General features: G+C 35.6%; 2 protein-coding genes across 3 annotated transcripts; one reads left to right on the top strand and one right to left on the bottom strand.

Moving 5' to 3' along the window:
- Window positions 1-100: 100 nt before the first annotated feature.
- LOC117626993 (flavin-containing monooxygenase FMO GS-OX-like 4) lies at window positions 101-3,290 on the bottom strand. Its single transcript, XM_034358853.1, has 7 exons — window positions 2,550-3,290; window positions 2,095-2,165; window positions 1,829-1,981; window positions 1,604-1,686; window positions 1,341-1,476; window positions 1,067-1,240; window positions 101-586 (listed from the first exon to the last, which is right to left on the bottom strand). Exons 1-7 carry the CDS (start codon window positions 3,097-3,099, stop codon window positions 350-352), a joined length of 1,404 nt encoding a protein of 467 aa, XP_034214744.1. The 5' UTR covers window positions 3,100-3,290; the 3' UTR covers window positions 101-349.
- A 4,656-nt stretch (window positions 3,291-7,946) lies between these two features.
- On the top strand, window positions 7,947-13,162 carry LOC117628693 (disease resistance protein RUN1-like). Of its 2 annotated transcripts, none has more exons than XM_034361190.1 (5): window positions 7,947-8,588; window positions 9,537-10,641; window positions 10,759-11,031; window positions 11,253-12,134; window positions 12,503-13,162. In XM_034361190.1, the coding sequence occupies exons 1-5, from the start codon at window positions 8,059-8,061 to the stop codon at window positions 13,025-13,027; spliced, it is 3,315 nt and encodes a 1,104-aa protein (XP_034217081.1). In that variant the 5' UTR covers window positions 7,947-8,058; the 3' UTR covers window positions 13,028-13,162. The 2 variants fall into 2 exon arrangements, with proteins under 2 accessions (XP_034217081.1, XP_034217080.1); XM_034361189.1 differs by having other exon boundaries at window positions 12,500-13,162.
- The last annotated feature ends 1,374 nt before the right edge of the window (window positions 13,163-14,536 follow it).

The raw sequence follows: 14,536 nt of genomic DNA, 5'->3' as shown, positions 1-14,536 counted from the left end.
AGAATTATTCGGGGCCTGAGAGGCGGTAATTTACTTTGTGGCGGATGTCGGCAGTTCGAGTGCTTTGGGATTTGTTTTGGTAGCACAAAGGAAAAAAAAATTGGAACATCAACTTCCATTTCAAGTATGAATTTATTAATCAATGATTCAGATTAATTAAGACCGCAAACCCTTCTGACGAAAAAAAAAATTACATACATTTGTTATTCGAACCAGAGCCCAAACCCTTCTGACGAAAGAAATAAACTTACCAACCACTTAAACATCCCCTTACTGAGGAACAGGAACACCTCAAGATTTCCTGAGATATTTAAGATGAACTTCAAAAGAAACAAGGTGGTCGCTTGTTTCACCTTGAACTGGGCGGGACATCATTTGATGTCACGTATCCATTTTCAACTCCATTTAAGGTGTATTTTCTGAAGTCCTCATGAGCTTGCAATACTAAATGGTGATCTTCCCACTCGTCCTTGTATGTCTCCGGTCGTGCAAACAAGTTCTCTATAGCTACAAAGTACATCTGCTTTCTCCATTCTTCAAAGGCTGGGCAGCCACACTCAGCTGCAAGCCAATCGTCGTATCCAAACTGCCGAATAACAACACTTGATATTTATCTCGTTCATCATAAACAGACACAAGTACGAAGAGGAAAAAGATAATGATAATAACCATAAAGATCAGCAGCATATATCATAGTATTCTTCCCATTAGTATTTTCATTTATATCCAAAATGAATATACATGCAGATTTAATTAGTGCAACTGAAGGCTCCCAACAGACTAGAGAGAGATGAAACAGCATTCTGTCCACGGCCAAGAATCACATTGATTGGTTTTTAAAGACCTAATATATGATGTTTAGACATGATATATGTGCTTAAATTATCTTATTTGCATTAGTTCATCATGTGGGGATCCAGTCAAGGATATCTGAAACAAGACTTCGTTTAGCAATTACATTGTAGCCAGTGCTCTCAACCACGGATGACGAATGAATTTGTGCTATGGTCATATTGCTTGAGACTAACTAACAACATAGCCAGTCAACCAAAGAGAGTGAATTTACCTGATAATCAGCAATGTTATGAGTGTATCTCTTGGGGATGCCAGAAGCTTCGAGTAAAGAGTAGAAAGCTTTGACGTCCTCCATCATCTCCTCTCGCGATGGAAGTGCGATTCGGTTAGACAAAATACCTGCTATCCACTTGCTTTGAAATTCAAACATGGGGAAAGGAGCAACCTGGCACGGAGATATTCAAAGATTTACTTCAACCATAAAAAAACAATGAACCAAAATATGAAACAAAAAATATGGCATTTGTTATAAAGAAGAGAAATACCTTCCATGGTAACCCAACAAAGGAAAGTGACGGAGCCAAATCGGGTGGGAAGACATGCTTGTACAGAGGCCCAACACGGTTGTCATCCACAGTCACCATGCCATTGGTCTCAAGGAAAGGGAAATGAAATTTGTACCTTGAAATAGGAAAAAATAAAAAAATAAAAAAGGGATTTCAATTTTGTGGCACTTTCCATTACTTGACAGTCAATAAGGAACACTACAACATAGCATGAAGTCCAAAACAAGCCAAAGCAAGTATACCCAGTGCAGTGAAGAATGACATCCGCAAGGACAACACTCCCATTTCGGAATACAACACTACCATCTTCCTGGACACTTTTGATCTGCATTGGTTTAAAATTTAAAAATTATCAGTACTTTGGATCAACCATCCTTCGAGCATCAGGCTCAAACAAAGTTGAACATTCTCTGGATGAACTTCCCATCAAAGCCACCCAATTCTTAACCGTGGCTGAAGTCTTTTACCATAGAATGAAGCCACATGTTATTATAGCCCGGCTGCTTTTCAAGGGTTTCATCAGCAACAGATCTAGATGCAATGTGGACTTCTTTTGCAACTCCAGCTATGTCTCGTGAAATATCAAGAGCACTAGTGGCGCTCCCTATCAAAATTACTACCTATGCAAAGCAAGAAATGGATAAAATAAGCTACATACTATATAGAGTAAAAATAAAACTAAACAAAAGTAGGTTATAGATTCCTGCAGGATGCAGAAAGTGGCAACACAGACCTGATCTCGAAATGGCTCAGGGGTACGATAATTGTGGCTGTGGATTTGCTTCCCTTTCCATGTATTGATGCCTGAAAAACAGTGTACATTGCATAAAGCAGAAGAAGAAAAGTAAAAAGCAAAACACAAGCCTGAACTCAGCATTAAGAAAAATATCTCATTCCATAAATTTTAGCTGAGAAGCTCAACTCTGTAACCTCAAAAGTTCCTTTTATGAAGATCTTCTCAAATTGCACTCTACCAAAAGTAATTTTCTTCCTTCAACCAATACAATTGCACACTCACACAAGGCAGAATCAATCAGGTACCTAAACCAATATTAAAGGTCCAAACTTTGTGCCTTAAATAAATAAAAAAGATCCAAAGGATCACAACCCAATTCGATTCATATTCCTCATGAACAAATCTCAAAGAACCCAATACAAAGTTCAGAGCTTTAGCAACGATACTGATACCTGGAATTTGGGCAACACAGGGCTCAGTATGATGCCCATTACACACAACCACAGCATCAAAAATCTCATCCTCCACAACCTCACCTCTCTTACTCTTGGACTTCACCTTCCACTTGCCACCCTCCACCAAACCCACAAACACCACCTCAGTCTCGAACCTCACAATCTCAGAGACCCCAAACTCAATCGCAAAGTCCTTCAAATACATCAACACCTCTCTGTGACCCGGATACCTTCTGGGGTCTCTCTCTTCATCTTCTTCTATGGCCACAAATGGGTAGTCCCGGAACCCCATGGCCTCTCTTGGGAGGTTGGTCCTGAGCGACTGGTACATGCTCGAGTGGACCCCGGTCCGATTCGGGTCGAGCCCAATTGGGTCGGACTCCACATTCGGAGTGTAGACCCAAGTGCCGCCTACTTGGTCTCCTCGCTCGAAGACTACGACTTTGTGACCCTCTCTCCGGAGCTCACGTGCGGCGACCAGGCCGGCAGCTCCGGCGCCGATCACTGCCACGTGACGAGAGGCCGGTTGGTGGTGTGTGGGTTGCATTGGATTTGGCGTTACGGGTCTGAGGTGTAGACAATGTGGAGGATTTAAATAATAAAAAAGGAAAATTCATTTTTACCACTAAACAAAATAGTGTGAGATTGGAAACTAAGACTGCGTCTGCTGGTTTTGGTGACATTGCTGTCTCATTTGTTAGCTTACGAAGGATGTGCGTCGACTCATTTCCGGTGGGCGGTGGCGGCAACTAAACTAGTAAACAGACTATTACTATCTTCTGTTGCAATGACGTAATAATTTGGGGCGGGTAAAAAACTGCAGCACAATTTTTTATTTTATTCAAAGGGTGATATTGTTTTATTGATGGAGGGGAAATAACAAGTAAAAAAAGTCGGACTATATTCTAGAGGATTAAGCATTGTTTTGCTTATTAATAGAGCCTTTCTACAATTAAGGATTTAATTATTGGACTAACTGAGTAGCTTACTCTCTTGTATACAAGCAGGAGAGAGAGCCTTCCCTTTAAAAACTACAATACTATTCAATTCGTGTATTATTACGTATTGGTTATTTTATACACATCAATATGCGATAATACAATAATTTAAACTAGGATCCAAACAACTCAATTTAGTTTGATTTCGCATATTAACGTCTAAAAAATATGACCCACTTAATACTTTGAGTTCTTTCAAATGTAATTTCTTTCTCTAATTTCATTTTTTTTCTAATATTTTTTTTTTCTTTTAGCTTTTGCTTTCAGTTGCTGAATTGCTGTTTGGTGGGATCAATCTTTTTCAAAGGTTACACTTTATCCCTGCCTCTAACATTTGGGTTTTGATGGTTTTTCTATCCTTCATACTATTTTACAGTGCTTCTATTTTATAGAAGCATATGCTCCACACACAAACACACACACACACAAAAAAAACAAAAACAAAAACAAAAACAAAACAAAAAAAACCCTAAAAATCCACAAACCCTTCAAATTTGACGTCATTCTTTCTTACTCAAAGTTCTTTTTGGATTTGGTGGTGTTCGGTACGTTTTCTGAAAGTCCCCGGGGGGAGGAGGGGGGAACCTTTTAAATTGAGTCGGCCGACTCAGCACATTGATTTATCAAATCTTCTTATGTTGGACATGTGAGATTGAGAGTCAAATTGGACAAGGAGAAGTTGGACCTGGAAGTTTTTTAGGGAGATAAGGACAACCCACATGTGGAAATCGAAGGATTGCGATTAGGCCCAACAATGAAATAAAGTTTTGATTTTCTTCCTCTTCTTCTTTCTATTTTAAAACAATGCCGTGGACATCAAGTATTTTTTATTTTTGCTGTGTTGAATTCCTATCTCAGGGAAATTTAGGGTATAAAGGGTAATCTCAATGATATATGGAAAGATATTCTCATCCTTGAGGTAGATTAGGTAAATCTTACTTTGTTAAAAAGTTTATATTCTCATGAATAGTCTCTTCGCCTATGTGTAATGAACAACAATGATTTTGCTGAGTAATAGTAACAATCGACATGATTTTTGTGTCGTTTTTCACATACATACGACATCAAACTCTTAATTTTTAAAATTTATTAAACAAAAGATTTTAAGTCGCATAACCGCAATCAAACAAGGTTACAAGCAGTGGCGGAGGGAGCTAGCTAGGCCCCCAAATCTTCATTAGGATATTGTCTTATTAATACAATTGAACGTTTCTTAACCAAATTTTAAAGTGCCCCTTTCTTTCTTTCTATTTTTCTTCTTTTCCTTTCTCATTATCATTGATACCCTTTCAACTTCTTTTATTGTCGTACTTCGATTCTAGATTTTGTTGTGATAAATTATCGTTCAAATTTTCTTAGTGAGTATTTTTGATAAAGTACATTTCATTTGATTTTTTGCTAGGATCAATAATGAGGAGATAGTTAATATAACATTTAAAATAATGAAGTATATAAATTAAAATTAGGGATTTTGTATCAAGTAAAAAATTAGTTTGGTTGTGTCCCTAAAGAAAAATATATTTTAATATATGAGGTGCCAAGATAGAATTAAATTACATCATTCAACCCAAAGTTAAGTCATGGTATGAGTGGAGAGGCCTGAGATATTATATATTTGTAATACTTTTGAGGTTGTGTGTAAACTTCCCTTTTGTTAAGATGAGTAGTTGTTGGGGGCCTGTTGATTTGAATCCAAAAGAAAATGCTACCTATATTCAATGTGGAAATAATAATGATCAGAAATTTGTTGTAGGTACTGAAATCACAATCATCCTTTAGACTTGACAAATGTTTCGCATAAATCACCTTGATTTACAATGGCATTCTTAGTGACAAACTACTTACATATGAAATCCCAACCACAAGATTTCCAGGAATTGAGACCTCCATAAATTCTTGACTAATAATTCCACGACCCTTTCCCCCCAATTGCACCCTCAGCACACTTAAGTTTGTTCCTCCAAGATCCAATGCATAAAACAACCCTTTCTCAATCCTGAAACACGTAAGTAATGACAATAGGCTAGCTTAAACATTCCACTAGAAACGTTTTGTATAACACGGTGGTTTCTAGGACTATGACACATACATACAATTCACTCATCCAAATTATATAAGAAGATTGATCAAGAAGAGATAAACATGCAAACAAAAAAACAAAGGACAAAATCAACACCATTTGGAAAAATTCTGATCAGCTCAGTGACACGACGGTTTCTAGGCCATTTTCCTGCATTCCATAACAAATTCAAACAGTTACATCTTTTACTTTAACAACAATAAGTAAATCACCTAAATTTTACAAGCTCATTCTATATTATTGCAGATTAGTGAGTCCTAGAACTAACCCACTACCATTCATTTTTCTTTATAAAAAAAACAAATGAGAAGCATAAATGAAACTCAATAAAAATAAATAGAAAGTAGAGAAAACTGTCATGAACATGAAAAGAAAATCAAAATTCAAAGTTTATTCTAATGATCAAGAATATCAAATGGTTTTTTGTTTTCTCATATCTATTACAACCCTCTCAGAAATCAGATACACATGATACTTGAAATCAACAAACCCACAAGAAATCAGGTGTAATCTCAACCACTTGCTCAAAAATCTTCAAACCAGATTAGAAACCTATCTCAGAACCCCAAATCAAAAACCACAACCTAGATGGAGAAAAGAGAGAGAAAAAAATCATAGCCATCGATACTCATACCTGATTGCTATAGGAATCTCGCAAGCTGAGCTCACAATGGCGGGTTTGCTTTTCAGCTCGCGATGGTGGAAGGGTGAGCTCTTCCCCTTATGTCGTTCTTTTCCGCGTGTGCACCTTACCTTTTTTTGGGCGATTGTATTTGCGGGTCATGGAGAGAAAACGGGTTAAAACATTTAAAACAACCACAGCCGCACGATCTCATTTAAAGAGATCCAACGACAGAGCTTCTTCCAAATCTTTCAAGAGCCTGTTTTTCCCAGCCAAACAATAATTGGAGCAGAGGCATCTCATATTAGACAATTTCAATAAGCTACAGTAATTCACTAGAATAGCGTCAAACAATTGCAACATATAATTGAAAACTTCCAGCAGTCGATGCATAAATACTTGTACCAAAATCTCTTAAGCAACTGTCTACCAAGCACAACCTCCCATTGTCCAGGATTGATTAGGCGAGTGGATGCTTAATTATCATGTTCTCAAAACTTTCTAGAAACTAATATGCTAGATGAATTGTACCTATATGGAGAGAGAGAGAGAGAGAGAGAGAGAGAGAGAGAGAGAGAGAGAGATTACCAAAAAAAAGAAGAAGAGGATATTACCAAGAAGAGAGATTATGTTGCCATGAAAAAAGAGAGGAGAGAGAAAATTATTTTATTTTATTTTTATGAGAGAAAAAATAAAATTAAGGCTTGTTTTGTGTGTGTGTGTATTTGTGTGTGTGTGTCAAAACTTGTGTCAAAAATATAATATGACGGATCCACTATATATATTCATAGTTCCTTTTTATTGAGGATTGCCCCACCAATAGGTGCTGTGCTGAAACAGGAAACCCGATGTAACATATTTTGTTTGCGGACTGAAAATATCAAAGCGTGGGAAGTGGGAAAATGGAATTTGGTTGAACTGTCATGAGCTTAGATCCTACGCTGAGTAGAGAGTGAGTAGAAATTCTACCGTAGGACTGTTGAAGTACAGTGCTCACATGCGTGCTGAAATGCCTTGCCACTCAAACCACGCGTTTTCTCAATTTTCAAAAGCATCTTATACTTTTTTTTAACATGCTGTGAATATGTGGCTGAAATTGGGATACGTCTATCTTCAATCCTGGACCATTGAAGGTGTGAAACTTACATTGATAGACCCAAGCACTCTTTGTTTGTTACCAAAAATAATAATTATAAGCCCTCTTTTTTCAATATATTTTCTTCATCATATTTAGAACTTTTTTTTTTCTAATTATTATACCGACATTTGAAACAGACAACATTTTTGGAATTATTGATAATATTGTTGAAATATTTGGAAGGAATTGAAGGGAAAAAAAGAAAAAAAAAAAACAGAGGAGAGCTACACACACGTACTAGGAAATATTTAGAAGAAATTGAAGTAAATTTAAAATAAAAACACATATCTCATCCCAACACACACATCCATTTCTTTATTCTATTTCCCCTTCTCTCCCCTTTTTTATTCTTTTTTTTTCTCTTTCTCTCTCTCTTTCCGATTGTTTATCATCTCCCCCTCTATTTTTTTTTATTTTTTTCCTCCTTCCTCTCTTCCTTTTTGTTTCTTTCTTCTTGTCAGCCGGCTGATTGCCTAGGCTAGAGTATTAATTTAGTCCAATAAAAAAAGAAGTTCCTTGGACTATAGCCCAGGTTAATATGTTCACGGCACCGTCTATGTTTTCAAGTCCTTACCTCTAATATAAACATATACATATATATTCCATTACCATTAGCTTTATTGTACCACGCTTTGAAGCTTATTTGAGGCTTTGAGGTGTATTTAGATATGGCTTGGATGAGCAACCAAAGAGCCTCTTCCTCTTCCTCATCCTCTTATTTTTCCCCAACTCGGTGGAGTTACGATGTGTTCTTGAGTTTTAGAGGTGAAGATACACGTAACAACTTCACTGGCCATTTGTACACTGCTTTGTGCCAAAGGGGTCTTAACACCTTCATAGATGATGAGCTCAGAAGAGGAGAAGAAATTGCGCCGACACTCATCAAAGCAATCCAAGAGTCGATGGCTTCCGTCGTTGTGTTCTCTGAAAACTATGCATCCTCCAAGTGGTGCTTAGATGAGCTCGCATGCATCTTGGATTGTAAAGAATCGAAACGGCAAATTGTTTTGCCTATTTTTTACAAAGTGGATCCTTCGGACGTACGGAATCAGAGAGGCAGCTTTGGTGTGGCATTGAGTCGACATGAAGCCAACTTCAAAAGCAACAACAGCGGCAGCAGCAGCACGGATCGTGTGCAGAGGTGGAGGACAGCTCTTACTCTGGCAGCCAATTTCTCTGGATGGCATTTCCCGGATGGGTATATATTCCTTCTTAATGAATATATTTCTTCTAGAACTGATCATGATTAGCATGCATCTACTCTTGAACATAATTAATGAAGCCTTTAATTTTTTCTTAATCTATTGACAAACACTCAAGCAGAGAAAAGGTTTCAACCCCCCACATGTGATCTCTTAAAGTTCGTACGCTGGATTTTTTTCAATTTTTTTTATTTTATCAATATGGAAATAAGGGATTTGAACTTGTGATATTTCCAATGATATTAAGAGAAAAGGTACTAGACTAACAGTTAGTGCCCGTTTGGTATTGCTTATTTTGGGTGATAAGTGATTTTAAAAAAAATTTGGGAAACCTAATCCATTTGGTAAAGTATGAGAAAATCACTTATTATTAAAAATTGTCGTGAGAGAAAACTATAAGGGAAAGCAGCTAATAAGGTGCTTTCATTTTCTGATTATGCAAGAATCAGTTTCGAAGAGGCGTTGGGTCTAATGATTATATGTCAATCATGTTTTGATTATACTGGAATCCATACCAACAACACTTTTAACAAAAAAGTTTACCAAACGCCAAACTGCTTTTTCTCATAGTTGATTTCTCTCACAGCAAATCTGACAACGATTATTTTCACAACACAGCAATGACAAACTGGCCCTTATAAATTTATAATTGTAATCATAATAGATTATTCGATGATGATAAGGAGATTTATTTTATTTAATTTTTGAGTAAAATGAATATTATCTGAATAAATGTTATCTAGAAATGTAAGGCTATGAGTTTTACTATTCAACTTATTATTCTCTTTATTTTATTTTTCATATTCAGTTCTCACACATTTGATTTTGAAAATGTACTTCATGTCATTTTTCTTTCTTTTTGTTTTTCGGCTCTCAGCTTTTTTTTCTCTTTTGTATTTTAACTCCCCAACTCATTTATTCTTCCTTAATTTTTGATTTGGCAGGCATGAATCTAAGTTTATCCACAATATTGTGGAAGAGATCTCCCTTCAAACATCAAATCGTACATACTTGAAAGTTGCTAAGTATCCGGTAGGGTTAGAATCTCGCGTACGAGATATGGATGAGCTTCTAAGTCTTGGGGAGAATGATGTTCGAATGATTGGGATATGGGGACTTGGTGGGATAGGCAAGACAACAATTGCCAAAGCTGTTTACGGCTCTATTGCCCATAAATTCGAAGGAAATTGTTTTTTGGCAAATGTTAGAGAAATGTCGTCAATGCCACATGGCTTGGTCGAACTGCAAAAAACTCTTCTTTCTGATATTTTGGGAGGCAACAGAAAATTCAAGGTGACAAGTGTTGATCAAGGAGCTAATACGATCGAGACGAGACTTCGGAATAGAAGGGTTCTTTTAGTTCTTGATGATGTGGATCATCGACACCAGTTAGATAACTTAGCAGGAGGATCTAATTGGTTTGGTCGAGGTAGCAGAATTATCGTAACAACAAGAGACAAACACTTGTTAACTGCTCATGGAGTTAATTTAACGTACAAGGTCAAGGAACTAGATTTCTATGAGTCTTCTGAGCTCTTCAGTTGGAACTCCTTTAAGAGAGACAAGCCTCCAAATGATTTCCTGAAGCTTGTTGGGCGTGCTGTGTGCTACACAAAAGGCCTTCCGTTAGCTTTGACGGTGTTAGGTTCTCATCTTTGTGGCAGAAGCATAGAAGAGTGGAAAGATGCATTAGACAGTTACGAAATAATTCCTAACAAAGAAATCCAAGAAATACTCAAGATTAGTTTTAATGGATTAGAGCATTTTCAGAAGGAGGTTTTCCTTGACATTGCATGTTTTTTCAAAGGAGAAGATAAAGATCAAATCGTGGATATACTGAGAAGTTGTGACTTATTCCCCATAATTAGCATTAAAGTACTCATAGATAAGTCTCTCTTAGTTATTAATGAGCATAATACGTTAACCATGCATGATTTACTTGAAGATATGGGCAAGGAAATTGTTCGTCAAGAATCGCCTACAGAACCAGGTGAACGTAGTAGGTTGTGGTTTCACGAGGATGTCTACCGTGTTCTAACAGAACAAACAGTAAGTCAAATATCTTTGTTAATTTGGTATTGATGAACATGTTTTTACCCATATCAATTACAACAATATGTTGGTGGCTTTTATAACTAACTAATTTTTTTGGACTTTCTGCTATAGGGTTCAACTAAAGTTAGAGGCATACTGATAAATATGCCTAAAAAGAATGACATCTCCATGAGTGCTGAAGCCTTCTCAAGGATGAAAAATCTCAGATATTTAATAAATCTTAATGCAAGCCTCACTGGAAATATTGATCTGCCCAACGAGTTAAGGCTGCTAAATTGGTACAGATATCCTTTACAGTCCCTACCATCCAATTTTCATCCAAAGAAACTTGTTGCCCTGAAGATGCCTTCAAGTAACATATCGCGGCTCGAGTCAGGTTCTATGGTAACATAATTGATTTTGAAGCTTTTCTAATTTCTCTGAGTGAATACTAAGCTAAATTTTTTTTATTTTTTTTTTATCAGACTTGTATTGCCAAGTTGTGAATTTGGATAACATGATCAACAGTCCTAATTCACACTGTGATGACATCTTATGTTGCATTTCTCATATTGTTATATTTTTTCTTTTTATCAGCTAGTTTTTTATTTTATTATTTTCTATAGAAACTGGGAACATTGACATCTATGGACTTCTTTGGGTGCGACAAGCTAGAAGAAATACCCGACTTCACAGGAGTCCCAAACTTGGAGAAATTGTTTCTTAGAGGATGTACCAGTTTAGTTGGGATTCATGAGTCTGTTGGGTTCCTTGAAAAGCTGGTGACTTTGAATCTGCAAGACTGCTCAAGCCTTACAAGGTTTCCAACAAGAATTGGCTTGAAATCACTGAAAATTCTTAACATGAAAGGTTGTAGAATGCTGGAGAGTTTTCCAGAAATTGAAGCTGGGACGATGGTCTTAGAGGACATTACTTTAGAGTGTTGTGAAAACCTTAGAAATCTTCCGAGCAGCATTTATAAGTTGAAAAATCTTCGAGAACTTGAGGTTAGAGGCTGCCCCAAACTTTTAGCATTTCCCGTGAAGGTGAACCCTGAAAATCCGTCAAGCGTTTCTCATGATTACCAAAACTCATTGGTGTTTCCAAGGCTAAGGTTTCTACGAGTCGGAGATTGCAACTTATCAGAATGTGAATTCCTTATGCCATTCAATTGTGGGTCCACATTGACTTTTCTAGATTTATCTGGAAGCAGTTTTGTTAGCCTTCCTGAATGGACCAGCACATTTGGTAGCTTGGAATGGCTTATATTGCGTGATTGCAAGAAGCTTCAAGAAATTCCTCAGCTTTCTCCATGCATAAAAGGAATAAACACAGGTGGCTGCAAATCTTTGGAAAGATTTTCAAAACTTTCGAACATTTTGGAACACAACTCACAGGGTTCTCTTCAGTATAGCGACTTGTCTAACTGCCACAAACTACTCAAGAGTCTTGACTTTGATGTGGAAAAGATGGCATCCATGTTACTTAGCCATTCTCAAACTCACCAGGTTTTTGTCTTTCTCTCTCTGGGCTGTCTCATATACATCTACCATTAATTGTATTGTTAGAAGTCAACGTGATTTAATTATAGATACAATTCACTACATGTCCAGGATATATCGAAGAGATGCATGTGACATATGGTGCATTGTATCTAGATTTGAGCTCACGTTTAGAATGTATATATAGTCTCACCTATATATTTAGTGTATCATCTATATCTGAGAGAAGATTCACATTCATAAGTAAATATATCATATCTACAGTCGAGAAATGATATACTAGAATATCAATTAAGATTATACAACAAGTAACATTACTCTTAATAGAATACATCATGATGACTAATTAAATATTGTCATGCACGTTACAGCAGCACGTACATTTGGACGGCGAGTGCTATGAGTTTAGCATTATACTTCCTGGAAACGACATTCCAAAGTGGTTCGGCCACCGGAAACAGCCAGCTGATCCTAATTACTGTGACTTCAACATTAAATTTCCCCCAAATTTCACCGGGAAGAACACAAGATTGGCTTTTTCCGCTGCATTCGGAACCATAGATTACACACTCCCTTACGATTATGATGATTATGAGAGATACGGATTTCATGTCAGAGTCTTCATCAATGGTGATGAAATATTTTCATTTCATGAACACATTATATCGCCAGGGTCAGATCATGTGTGGCTGCAATATATTTCATTATCTAATATGAGGCACTGGAAGCGTTACTGGAATGAAGAGGAGATCATGTACAAGTGTGAAGTTAGATTTCTTCCCTCCGAACCAATATTATTGAAAGCCTGCGGTGTGCAACTAGTATACCTCGACCCTGGCGGTGGTGAGAACTTTGGCATCACAACTGAGGAGATTATTGATGAGAATAATTCTATCTAATTGGAAAACTTCAAGAACAACAACAATTGATGCTAATGTGTTATTATTTGTACCATATCTAACTGATATTCAGTATCATTTGTTTGATAAATTTGAGATTCATATAAGTGGGTCCTACATGTAAGGGCAAAACCAGATATTCCTTGTAGCACATGGAATTAAAGTTAGGCGTGAGGGTAGGCCGAAGTTCTACTTTAGGCTTATATATTTATAACATATTATTAACACCAACTTTTTCCTTTTCCGAAAAGATGGGGTGGGGCACTACGTTAGACTACAATCATCCATATTTTAATAATTGAAACTATTTTAAAAATATATTTGGAAATTAAATTAATTTTAAAGTGCACAAAATTATTTCAGACCAGTAAATTTAATTAATTAGTATTTATTAAGTAATTTATGAAATTGATTAAAATACTTAAATACTAATTATTTATTAAATAAATAGTAATTAAAACATAAATAATAATTAATATAATTAAACAAGGCTAAGATATTACTTACTTGCAAATATTAAACAAAAGAAACTGATTTTGTATATAAAAAATTAAAAATAAAGTCCACAAAATAATTTTAAATAGTTAATTATTATTTATTAAGTAATTTATGAAATCAATACAATATTTAAATACTAATTATTCATTAAAGAAATAATAATTAAAACATAATTACTAATTAAATTAATTTAAAAAGCTAAGATATTACTTAATTACAAAAAAGAAAACCATCTTGTGCAGTATAGCTGTTCGGCTATACTGTTAAAATATTCAAAATTAAAAAAGTATAGCCTCACGGATGTACTGTTAAAATACGTATGTACTTGTTCAACGCGTATAGCCGCACGGCTATACTATTTTAAAAAATATTCAAAACCAACGAGTATAGCCGCACGGCTATACTATTTCTTTATTTTTTTTTAAACTGTGTATGGCCGCAGCTATATAATATATATATATATTTTTTTTAAAGGGACCCTCCTAGTTGCATTAGTTTATACTTTATAAATATTAATTTGGTATAGCCACGTGGCTATAGGAATAAAATACAACCGTGTTTTATTAAGCAAAATTTTGGCAAATTACAACTTAAAAGTTTTGCTACTATATAATTTTTTGATATAATTTTTTTAAAATTTTAAAATTTATATTATTTGTATTCAATAATATGTGAAATTATGCGTATAATACATGAATTTTGTGTGTATTATTGAAAAGTTTGTAAAAAATACATGTATTAAAGATGAAAAATTTGTACTGACTTGTTTAATACGCGTATTGTACTTTTTTTTTTTTTTTTTAAACCTGAATTTTACCGAGTCTTTAAGACGTATATAAAACACAGATGTATCATTGAAAAATAGGTATGTACGTGTATAATACAATATTTAACGTGAAATTGCTAAATTCTTTATATGGGTAATAACTCTGGATAAGTGAAAAATTAAAATAGGAAAATAGAGACTTGGGTAATGGTCTAATAGTAATGAATAATGCTCTAATCGATAAA

The sequence above is a fragment of the Prunus dulcis genome, chromosome 5, assembly GCF_902201215.1.
Source record: "Prunus dulcis chromosome 5, ALMONDv2, whole genome shotgun sequence".
Taxonomy (NCBI): domain Eukaryota; kingdom Viridiplantae; phylum Streptophyta; class Magnoliopsida; order Rosales; family Rosaceae; genus Prunus; species Prunus dulcis.
Note: the sequence above shows the minus strand (reverse complement) of the source record. Positions and strands in the feature narration are given on the sequence as shown.

Excerpts from the sequence above, each read along its gene's own strand:
- LOC117626993 (XM_034358853.1), bottom strand. The coding sequence starts at position 3,099 with ATGCAACCCACACACCACCAACCGGCCTCTCGTCACGTGGCAGTGATC. Across the intron at positions 1,687-1,828 it reads ACATGTGGCTTCATTCTATG|ATCAAAAGTGTCCAGGAAGA; the intron begins GTAAAAGACTTC and ends AAACCAATGCAG. Across the intron at positions 1,477-1,603 it reads GTCATTCTTCACTGCACTGG|GTACAAATTTCATTTCCCTT; the intron begins GTATACTTGCTT and ends TCCTATTTCAAG.
- LOC117628693 (XM_034361189.1), top strand. The coding sequence starts at position 8,059 with ATGGCTTGGATGAGCAACCAAAGAGCCTCTTCCTCTTCCTCATCCTCT. Across the intron at positions 8,589-9,536 it reads GGATGGCATTTCCCGGATGG|GCATGAATCTAAGTTTATCC; the intron begins GTATATATTCCT and ends TTGATTTGGCAG. Across the intron at positions 11,032-11,252 it reads GGCTCGAGTCAGGTTCTATG|AAACTGGGAACATTGACATC; the intron begins GTAACATAATTG and ends TATTTTCTATAG.